The 11413-nt window shown below is 51.5% G+C and overlaps 1 protein-coding gene across 1 annotated transcript; it reads left to right on the forward strand.

Moving 5' to 3' along the window:
• Positions 1-4118: 4118 nt before the first annotated feature.
• On the forward strand, positions 4119-5873 carry HOXC5 (homeobox C5). The gene is made up of 2 exons (XM_051775033.1): positions 4119-4560; positions 5659-5873. The coding sequence occupies exons 1-2, from the start codon at positions 4119-4121 to the stop codon at positions 5871-5873; spliced, it is 657 nt and encodes a 218-aa protein (XP_051630993.1).
• The last annotated feature ends 5540 nt before the right edge of the window (positions 5874-11413 follow it).

Here is an 11413-nt window from a genome sequence, read left to right on the forward strand (position 1 = left end):
ACTGGCACAATGTTTGGCTACTTTAAAAAAAAAAAAGGAAAAAAAAGGGAAAAAAAAAGGAAAAAAAAGAGTAAATAATAATAATAATAATAATAATAATGATGAGGGGGGGAGGTGAAACAATAATGTCTGAGGTGGGTGGAAATGCGGACCCCCCACCCCCCTCCCTGCTCTCTCCGGTGACCCCCACCCCGCACACGCATCTCCGCCATCGCCTATTTATCTAACTCGGGATGAGAACTGTTCCCAGCCGCACACTCCCCCTTCCTGCCTCCCCCCGGCCCTCCGCCTCCCCCCACCCCAAATTGGGCAGCCACCCTCCGCTCTGCCGGCTCGGACTCTGCCCAGTCGCTTCTCCTCCTCCTCCTCCTCCTCCTCCTCCCCCCCCCAGTCCCCAGCCAGAGCAATTCTTCCTCTCCCCCCCCCCGGTGAAAAAAAAAAAATAATCTGATTTTCCCTGAGGAAAAAAAAAAAAAAAAGGCAAAAAAAAAAAAAAAAAGCTCCTTCCACCCAAATTTCGCCTTTCCAAGAGCGTCCTCCTTGTATTTAAGCAGCTACCTGGGCTCATCACCGCATACTACAAACTGTGACAGTTTCTGTGTGAATATTTTTAACTGTGTTTGTGGTACCTGTATTTATATTTATGTTTAGCACTGTAATGTTCCACGGTATAAAGTGAATGGAGTTCTATAGCGGTAGAAACAAAAGAAAAGAAAAAAAACCTTTAAAAAAAACAAAAAAAAAGAAATAAAAAATCTTGTGTTACGCCCTCTCATGTATAAAGTCACGTCCAGAGGACTATGTCGAGTATTTAATAAAATCTGAATATTATTTTTAAAAAGTTTATAGAACGGCCTCTGAGCTTCAGTCGAAACCTTTCTCTGTGGTCGAGAACAGCCTGTTAGAAAAGTTCACTTCTCTTCTGTGTGTTGTTCCTGAAAATCAGCTCCCTCTCTCTCCTTTTCCTCCCTCCTGCGCCTACAAGGGTACTCCAAAAAAAAAAAAAAAAAGGAAAAGAAAAAAAAAGAAAAAGAAAAAAAAAAGAAAAAGAAAAAAAAAGGAAGGAAAGGGAAAAGAAAAAAAAAAAAGAAAAAAAGAAAAGGGAGGGGGGAATTACATTTTGCTTTGTCTCCTTGGATTAGTCTTGTTACTGTATTGTTCGGTGGCATCAGGAATCTATGCCATACCTCTCGCTTCATGATTAAAAATGGATTTCCAAAGTTCAAACCAGTATATATTTCTTATTGCTCCCTCCTCGAGCCAAAACCCCCCAGGGCAAAGGTTGTGCTTCGATTTTATTATTTATTTATTTATTTATTTATTTATTAAATGATTCTTCTCGCCATTATTTTTGGTCTCGTTCGAGCTCTTCTGCCGAGCTGAGGATCCCCCGGCTCTGCGGAGGGACCCGTTTCCCCCCTCCCGCCTCTCCCTCACCTCCTCCCCGACTTATTTCAACCCAATAAAACCTTTCCGGGGAATTGGGGGGGGGGGGGGAGTCATTTGTTTGTTGTTTTTTTTTTAATCCAAGAACCTCATCCTCAGGAGCTCGGAAATTGTGGATATAACGCTGGGAAAGCAAAGCCCGCTGCTGTGGATGGCAGGCTCGGATAAACCGCTGCAAAGGCTGGATAAAAAACCCAAAAAAACCCCAAAAAGCCACCTAAAAACCTGCGTTTTCCTCGTCTCTTTGTCACTGCTCTGATATTTGCTGGGAATTCCGTAGGTAACACTGAGCCAGGGATGATAAATCCCTGGGAGCGACCCAGTCCCCTTCCAGAGCTTGAAGGAAACAACCGGGATTCGGTGTTTGAGTGTCTGTAAACCAGGAAGGACAAAAAAACCCCAACAAACCAGGGAAATAATAATAATAATAATTAAAAAAAAAAAAAAAAAGCAGCCCGGGGAGGTTTGTTTTTTTTTTTCCACCCATCCTTTGCTCGTCTCCAGCCTGGAAGGCGCAGGCGGCTCGTGCAGAGCGCAGGAAAGACGGAACAAAAAATAATAAATCTCTCTTAAAACGAAAGAAAACAAGGAGAGCGACAACCCCGACAGCAAAAAAAAAAAAAACCAGCGGCGAGGAGAAGCCCGAGAGCGCTCGGCGAGGGGGCAGCGACCTGGCCAAGGGAGCAGGAGGTGGAAAACGGCTGGAATTTCGCCCCCCAGCCCCAAAAAAACAGGATAAAACCCCCACCCCCGACAAGCGCAAAGCGACCAAATTTCAAAGTATCTCCACGAGCGCCCAAATCTGAGCCGAGGGAGGACGAGGTGGAACCCCCGGAGCACTCGGGGCTTTCTCTGGCGGCTCAAAGGAGGAGGAAGAGAGGGAGAAACGTGCTCGGAAAGGTCCTCTCGGAGCCCGGAGCGGCCCGGGGGGGGGTCGGGCTGCGCTGCCCCCTCTCCCCCCGCCCCCCTTCGCCCCGGCGGGGCTGGAAATTCGGATTTTTGGAAGGTATTTATTTCCCCCTCCGCCTCGCCCTTTGAAGAGCGGGGCTGGTTTGTGCAGCCAGGGGCGGACAAGGAAGATCCAGGCTCCTGCCAGCAATAAATTGCAGCAAAAGAGAAAAAAAAAACACCCAAAAAAAAAAAAAAAAAAAAGAAAGGCGGAGGTGGGGGGGAGAAGAAGAAGAAGGTACCAGGAATGTAAACTTTGGCGCATTGGAGGAGCTGCCACGGGAGGAGCAGCCCCCGCAGGAGCAGGAGCTTCCAGTGTGCCCCCGAAAACCCCCTCGGTGAACGCTGCGGGAAAGGAGATTTTTTTTTTTTCCCCTCGCGGCCGGCGGAAAAAAGAAAAGGAAAAAAAAAAGGGAAAAAAAAAGAAAAGGAAAAAAAAAAAAAGAAAAATAAAAAGAAAAAAAAGGGGAAAAAAAAAAAAAGAAAGAGAAAAAAAAAAACCACCCGGAAAATTCAAAGTGAAATGAAAAAGAAAATTAAAAACGTCGCGGAGGCGACGCGGGGGGCGTGCACACACCCACCGTCAATCGAAAAACCAACGTGTCATTTCTCTTGTCTTCTTTTTTTTTGGCGAGCTACCCCCGCGATGGTTTAATTAATTATTTGAATTGGTTATTCGGATCTTTTATTCTCCCGTCCTCGGGAGGGGAGGGGGAAAGAAGTAAAATAAATAAATAAATAAATAAATAAATTTAAAAAATCGGAATTATTGCTTGACCCGCGAGCCCCCCGGAGGTCCAAAGGGGCTGCGGGGGGGATGTTTGGGGGTGCGGGCGGTTGCGCGGGGGGGTGCGGTGCCGCGGAGGAGCACTAGGTGCCGCTGCCGCCTCGCCGTCCCGCAGCGCGCTCCGCCCGCGCGCCCCCGCGCACCCCCCGCGGGCGCCTCCGCGGGCGCCCATCAATAACCCGGCCCGGGGTCAGCCGCGCAAATTGATGAGTGGCCGGCGCCGCTCACGTGACGCCACTTAAATATCCCATATTTGGGCAGGGGGAGGAAGGAGAAGGGGGGAATCAAAAAAAAAAAAAAAAAAGAAAATTAAAAAGGGGCGAAGAATCCCCACCTATAAATTCTGCACTTTTAGGAGGGGATAAAATGCCCCCCCCTCCCCCTTTTCCCTCCCCTCCTCGCCTCGCGCAGCCCTGAACTTCAAAAGGGCCACAAATCAACCCCCCCCCTTTGAGGGAAGAGGTTTAAAAAAAAAAAAAAAGAAAAAAAAAAGAAAAAGGGAAAGAAAAAGGGAAGGAAAAAGAAAAAGGGAAGGAAAAAGAAAAAGGGAAGGAAAAAGAAAAAGGGAAGAAAACCAAAACGGCAGCAAAAGAAAAAAAAAAGAGGGGGGGTTAAAGGGGAGGAAAAGGGGGAAAGAGGGGGGAAGAGGAAAAAAGAGATAACAAGAAGAAAAAGAGAAGGATAAAAGGAGGGAGGAAAGAGGAAAAAAGAGGGGGGAAAAAGAGGAGAACGGAAGAAAAAAAAAGAAGAATAAAGAGGGGGAAACGAAGAAAAAGAAGCGAAAAGAGGGGGCAAAAAAAGGAAAGGGAAAAGGGAATTAAAAAGAGGGGGCAAGAAAAAAAATCCCCCTCTTCTAAATTTTCCTACCCCCCTTTCTTTTCCCTTTTTGTATTTTCTTTCCTTCCCCCCTTCCCGACCCCCCCACGACTCCTCCGCCATGAGTTCTTACGTCGCCAACTCGTTTTACAAGCCAAGTCCCCCCGTCGCTGCCTATTCCATGCAAAGTTATGGAAATTATGGAAGTGCCGGCGAGGTCGAGCCGCCCAGGTACCGCTCGAGCGGCTCGGACCTGAGCGGCCCCCTCCCCTCCCCGGGCGGCTCGGCCATGGCGGGGACCCCCCGAGCGACCCCCGAGCGAGCGCCGTGCCCGGCGCTGGGGCCCGCGGGGCATCCTTTGGGCCGGGAGGAGCGCCAGGCGGCCCGAAAGCCCGGGATTTACGGGGCCAGGAGCGGGAAGGCGCCGCTGGAGGAGCGAGCCCGGAGCGCGGCTGAAATCAAAGCCGAGCCCGTGCAAGCGGCGCAGCAAGGAGGACCCCAACTGCAGCCGCAACAGCCGCCGCAAATTTACCCCTGGATGACCAAACTGCACATGAGCCATGGTAAAAAAACAACTTTTCGCTTCTCCGGTTTTTTTTTTCCTTTTTTTTGTTCGGCAGGATTTTTTTTTCCCACTTTTTTTTTTTCCCCACTTTTTTTCCCCCACCTTTTTCTTTTTCCCACCTTTTTTTCCCCACCTTTTTCTTTTTCCCACCTTTTTTTCCCCCCACTTTTTTCCCCCCCACTTTTTTTCCCCTCCACCTTCTTTCCCCCACTTCTTTCCCTCCACCTTTTTTTTTTTCCCACCTTTTTTTCCCTCCACCTTTTTTCCCTCCACCTATTTTTTTCTCAACCTTTTTTTCCCATTTTTTTCCCCCTTTTTTTTAATCTTTTTTTTTCCCTTTTTTTTTTTTTTTTGCCTTGGGTTTTTATAGGCCATACGGGGCAAATAATAAAAAACCTGAGGTCGTAAATTTTACGACTAAGGCATCAATTGCTCGTAAAACTGTCCACTAAAAGGCTTAGAGGCTATATACGCCCAAATTTATGACGGCATAATTGGATCATAGAAACAAAACGTGTATAAAAGGCAATATTCCATTTTTTTGGGGAAGGGGGGGGTTAAAAATAACTTGAAATACACATGTTCTTGGAGGGTGAGCCGGGGGAAAAAAAAAAGAAAAGGAAAGAAAAGACACCAGAGGCGAAGGTGGAGGGAAAACGCGCAGAGATTTTCCCCCCTCCGCCTTTCCAGGGCTGAGAGGAGGGAGGGGGGAATAATAAAAAGGAGAAGATTCCCCCCCGAAAAGGTCTTTGCCTGCCTTGTACACTTCCTTATTGTCCGGGAGGAAACAGGTTCACCCCTGGCTCGTCTCCGCGTGTTCGCTCCGGGCTTTGGGAGGGAGGGAAGGGGGGACTCGGGGGCCGAAGGTGTTGGGGAGTGAAGGATTTGAGGCTCCTTCGCTCCCCGCGCGCCCAAAGCCCCGGGAAACTTCTGTACCTTCGAGATTTTGTGACGGGTTGTTTTGTTAAAAAAAAAGAAAAATAGCGATGACAATAACACCAATAAAACAAATCCAAATCCCTCCAGAACTGCTCTGGCTTTCCGTGCCGTGTCCCTTCCCTCTTTATTTGAATTTATTTTCTTTCCCCCCCTCCAGAGACGGATGGGAAACGCTCCCGAACCAGCTACACCCGCTACCAAACTCTGGAACTAGAGAAAGAATTTCATTTTAACAGATACCTGACGCGGCGGAGGCGCATTGAGATCGCCAACAACCTCTGCCTGAACGAGAGACAAATCAAAATCTGGTTTCAGAACCGGAGGATGAAGTGGAAGAAAGATTCCAAGTTGAAAAGCAAAGAGGCTCTTTAGGTGCGATTGCAGGAGGTCTGGGGGGGGCTCCCCTGCTTTTTTTTTTGGTTTGTTTTTAATGATTATTAATATTATTTTTATTTTAATTTGTGTTTTCCATCGCTTCTGGACGGAAGCGACCTTGAGGAAACTTGGATTTTTAGGGTGGGCAGGGAGGGAGCTGCTGGATGGACTCTGGTCCGTACCCTTCACAAATCCCTCAGACAAAGGAAATCTCTTATTAATATGCAAAAAGGAGAGGGAAAAAAACAACCCTCAACAAACCGACAACCCCCGTTTGTGTTCGCGCAGAAATTTCGTGTCTCTCTCCTCGGGTTGTTACGAAGTGTCCGAACCTGTGCGCTCTTTGGGGGGAAAACCATCCGGCCGAACAAAAACCAGGGCGAAAAAAAAAGGCTTAAAAAAAAAAAAATCGGGTGGCGGCACCTCCAAAAATCGCGATATTCCCAGGAAAAGCGTGAAAAAGGGCCGGCGAAGAAGGAGGAGAGGGGGAGAGAAAAAAAAGGGAAATAAAGTGGGGGGGAAAGAAAAAAAAAAGCGCCCCAAAGGCACTAAGTTTGGTGAAGTCTCAGCCTGGCGCTCTGCTCCTGATGGGAGCCGGGAATTGCTGCTCTGCTTGGCTGGGATCGCCCCCGGGAAGATGCTCTGGAGCCCAAGGGGGGAAATGTTGCCCCTCTCTGGGGTTCGGCACCCTAAAAACCCCAAACGCGCCCTAAAAACCCCGGCGAGGGCTCGGAGTGGCCTCGAGGGGGGGGGATATATTTGGATATTTTCATGTTTCGCCGCGTAATTTTATGATTATTTGCGTATAAACGAAGCCGTGGGGAGGGGAGGGGAAGGGGAGGGCGGCGAACACCCCGTTTTTCGCGCGAATCCTCCCATCAATTTTTGGTTTTTTGGGGGTTTTGGGGGGGTTAGGAAAGTGCAGCTCGGGAGGGGGAGGGGGAGGGCGAAACCACCTCTGGGCTCGATATCTTTGTGTATTTATTTGTCGCGTAACTGGTGTGGATCTGCGAAATGCTCGAATATCTATTAAAGGCAGCCGAGGCGAACCCCCTTTTGTACATCTCTGTCTAAATTCGGTCCCCGGCAGTAAATTCTTTCATTTCTCCCCCCCCCTTTCCCCCCAGCGGTGCCCTCGGTGTATTTATTTATTAGTTGTCGTTCCAGCCGCCAAAAGGGCCGATGAAACTTCTATTTTGTCATACGGAATAAACAGGGAAATGCGCCCAAAGTTGGCGGATATTCCTGTGCTCCTTGCCCGCCTTGGGAGCAGCTCCTGCTCCTCTTGCTCCTTTGGTACTGATTTATTGGAACGCGCTGCTCTTCATTTATGTCCTTAAAAAGCAGGTTTCGGGAGGGAGGAAGGGGATGATCTTAGAGCATCCTTCCCCCTAACCCCTGGAAAAGGTACGTGCTGCTCTTCCTGTTTCCCAGAGAATGGGGAAAAAGGGGAGAAAAGGGCTTTTTTTTTCTTAAAATTCGGTGCCGCAGCTCTGGCTGGGCCCTGAGGAAGGTGAGCTGCTCCCTGGGCCAGTTTGGACTTTTTAATCTTTATTCCTCTCAGGCTTTTCATTCCAGGCTGGTGTCCTCGCCTGGCAGATGGCATTTTAATAGGAATATGGGATTAAAATTGCCTTCTCTCTCTCCCTCTCTCTGTTTCTCTCTCCTCCCCCCTCCCGTCTCCCCAACGTATACTCGGGATAAAATGATTTTTGCCCCCAAAATCTCGCGGCCGTCGCCTCTCGCTGCAGGTCGGACGCGGGAAGGAGGTCCCAGCGCCCGACTGGAGGTGACTGGGATGGAGATGGGGGCGCGGGGGGGGCTGTGGAGGGAAGGGGAGCCCTGAGGAACCCCCTTCTCCAGAGGGGAGCAGCCCTTGGAGCGGGACGGGGGGGGAGAGGCTGCGGGGGAGGGGCTGCGCTTCCCTCCTTGATTTTTATATGTGTATTTATTTATTTATTTATTTATTTAAAGAAAAACAGGTTTTCTCTTCTGTCTGGGCCTAACGTGGAACACATGGGGGGGGGGAACGAGCCTTCAGTGGGGTGTCCGTCCATCCCTCCCTCTATCCCTCCATCCCTCCATCCCTCCCTCCATCCCTCCATCCCTCCATCCCTCCATCCTTCCCTCCATCCCTCCATCCCTCCATCCCTCCATCCTTCCCTCCATCCCTCCATCCCTCCACCCCCCCCTCCATCCCGGGGGCCACCTCTCGGCTCCAGATGGACCCTCCACCATATGGAGGCGGCGCGGGGGGGGCTCCACAACCCCCCATCGCGCCCCCTCCCCACGCAGGAGACCCCCCTCCCCACCCCTCCCCCGGCTCCTTCCCCTCCCGACCCCACTCGTGGGCAGCCCCGGGGGGGTCCCCGCGCCGCGCCCGAACGTTGCCGGCGGGATTTGCATAAAAGGGGCTTTAACCTCTGATTTTCTGGTTCCCTCCCCCCGCACCCAGACGCGCACACGCGGGGCGGCCCCGCCCGCGCTCCCGCCAAGCTCCCTTTTTTTTCCTTTTTTTCTTTTTCACAGGCGCAAAACAAACGCCGGGAGAGAGCCAATAAGCTCCATAAAACTTTATAGGATTTCCTTTGACACGGGGGGAAACAAGGGAACAATTTCCTGAACCTGCAAAACAAAAGTTTCCTCCTCCGGCACCTCGGGCTGCCTTGAGGGGGGGGAGGGGGGCAATTACCCCGGGGGGAAGGGGGGGAGGGCTCAAATGGGGGTGGCTCCTCCTCCCCCCCCCGAGGGCTTTTCTTTTAATTCGCATTATTTTATTTGCTTGGCTGCTGCTCGCGGGTTGTTCCACCCGGTTATTTGGCGAGCGGCGGAGATATTTAATTTTATTGGCGTGTAACACTCGGCGGCTAAAAAATCCTCTTTTATTCGCCTCTTTTTCTGGCGTCTCGCCTGTCATTTCCCCGTCGGTTTGGGGTGAAATACTGCAAAGCCAAGCCGGGCTCGCCTCGCCTCGCACATTTATCTGCTGCCTCTCCCAGAGTGGCTCCCCCACTCGTGGGGCCTGCGGTGACGGCTCGGTAGCGATCGCAATCATCTCTTTTCCCTTTCTTCCCCCCCCCCCCCTCCCTCTCCTTTCCCTTTTCCCGGTTTTTATTCCTTCCCCATGCTGCGTAAATCTATTGACTGGTTATTCAGGCACGAAACCCTCTCGGCGTGCGCTGGTAATTGCTCGTTATTCCGTTCAATTTTCTCTTAAGCAACGTCTTCCCCTCCCTCTCACCGGGGTTATTGCGGCGTCTCCGGGTTATTCTTTTTTATTCCCGTTTCATTTCGCACTCCAACAACACTTTTCCCCCCCCCCTTTCTCTCCTCTTTAGCCGCGAAAACTGTCAGGGCAGCTCGGGTGGGGCAAGGCAAGGGTTAACCAGCCCCCGGCCCACGCGTGTTTCAGCTGCCCCGGCAGGAAAAAAACCACCGCAACGACCCCAAACGAACCCAGAACTTCCCCCCAAACCCCCTCTTTAAACATCAAACTTCGGCGTTCCCACCCCGCGGAGCCGAGCGCGGCTGCTTGTGATTAATTATCGGCTTCTCCTGCCCCGGGGAGGGGGGAGAGGAGGGTCGGGGGGGGCTCCGCACCCCTCACCCCTCCCTTTGAGGGGCATTTTTCTGGCTCTCGGGTGGGTGTTGTTGCTGCTGCCGCTGTCTGGAAGAGATTTGCCTCTCTAATTCCCCTCTCGGCCACTCGACCCCTTCCCAAAGAACTCAAGAAGGAAATAAAAAGGACTTACCTTGCCCCGTCATCCGTGTCAACCCCGTGAGAACTTAAAATGGCCCAGAAACAACAAACAACCCAAAGTTCCTTTTTTTTTTTCCACTCCCTTTTTATATATATATATCTCTTAATCCAGGGCGACTTTGGCTTTGTTCAAAAAAAAAAAAAAAAAAAAAAAGAAAACCAAGAAAACCAAAGAAAAACCCCCAAAACCCCGAAACAAACCACCAAACGAACCAAACAAAAAAATTAAAAAATAAAAAAAAGCAAAGCTCTTTTATAGTTTCACCGCCAACATTAGGCAGAAAATACTCATGGCTTCTATGCGATTTTAGTAGTTTAAAACTTTTGAAGGTTATTTATGTGGATGGCCCTAAGCAAAAGCCCTGAATGGCTCTCAGGGAGCACGTGATGTCATTAAACTAAGTTTTATGGTTTGGGGGAGCTGACAAACCCACAATATATTTACATCATATATAATGTTAACTGTCCACCACCGCAGCTGCTAGAGCTGTTTAACGCCGGGACAGCGGGACAGGAGCTTTAGTGCGGAGCGCGGCGGCCGCGGGGCTCCCGGAGCGGCTCCTTCCCGGCCACCCCAGTAAGTTTTGGGCTTTTTTTCCCTCCTTCCTCCTTCCTTTTCTCCTCGCGAATCTGTTTTCTTTTGGGTTTTTCTGTTGTTTTGTTGTTTTTTTTTTTTCTTTTTTTTTGGAGCGCGCGCGGGTCTCTGGAATGGCGAAAGGTTTTTGGTTTTTTTTTATAAAACCTTTCCCCCCCCCCGCCCCTTCCCCGGTGTCGGGGCGTGGGAAAAGGGTCTGTGGTTCGTGCGCGCGCGGGGGGGATGAGCTGGAATGCGAGTTTTCTGCAGGCGAAGGGTCTTATCGGGAAGGAATCTTCCTCCTCTCCCGCCCCCTTTCCATCCCCAGGGCTGCTGGAGAAGAGATAAGGCCGAGGAAAGTCTCTTTATTACCCGTTCGGCAGCAAAACTCCCCCCCCCCTTTCCCCCCTCCTGACCCCCCCCGGGGGATGGACTTAAAGTTTCACACCCCCCCCTCAAAGATTATTCTTTTTTGGGGGGGTTTAATTTGTGTTGGGAGAGGAGAGGTGAAAGGGGAAGAAGTAAAGGGAAAATTAAAAGGGGGGGGATCTCCGTGTGCGCTGGGAGGGGCGTGCGGGGGGGGCGTGCGGGGTCGCGGCAGGTGAGAGGAGGAGGGAGGGAGGGTCCCTGCGTGACCCCACGGCACTTTTGGGGGGGGACACCCCACGCTGGGGAGGGAAATATGGGCTGTGAGGGGGGGCTTTGAACCCCCCACCCCCTCCCAGGGGGTGTTTGGTGGCGGGAGGGGGTCACGCGTGGGGGGGGAGGGATCTCCCCGTTCTTGGGGGGAGCATTATTGGGACACCCCCCCGGGGACGCCCCCGGGCCGTATTTTGGGGTCAAACCCAGCGAGGAGAGATGGTTGGGGTGGGGACAAAGGGGGGGCCGAAAAGGGGGGGGAGAGGTGGGCTCGCTCCCACCCTGGGGTGCTCCAACCCCCCCGCGAGCGGGAAACAAGGGGGTGCCCCCTCCCCACCCTGTCCAGGCAATAACAGGGCCCCCCTTGTTCGCCGGGGGTGGGGAGGGGGGGTGTTATTCGGCTTTAGGGTCCCCCCCGGCAAGATCCATCCTGGAGGTATCCCAGGCCTGGAATTTCGGGGGGGTTGCGTCCTCGGGGGGGGAGAAGGGGGGCACCCATGTTGTGTTGGGAGGGGCAGAGGCTGCGGGTGACATGAGGGGTCTGGGGGGGGTTTTATGTGCCGG

This window comes from Manacus candei, unplaced genomic scaffold (genome assembly GCF_025592945.1).
Source record: "Manacus candei isolate 608988 ecotype Guabito, Panama unplaced genomic scaffold, ASM2559294v1 h1tg000244l, whole genome shotgun sequence".
NCBI classification, from domain to species: Eukaryota; Metazoa; Chordata; class Aves; order Passeriformes; family Pipridae; genus Manacus; species Manacus candei.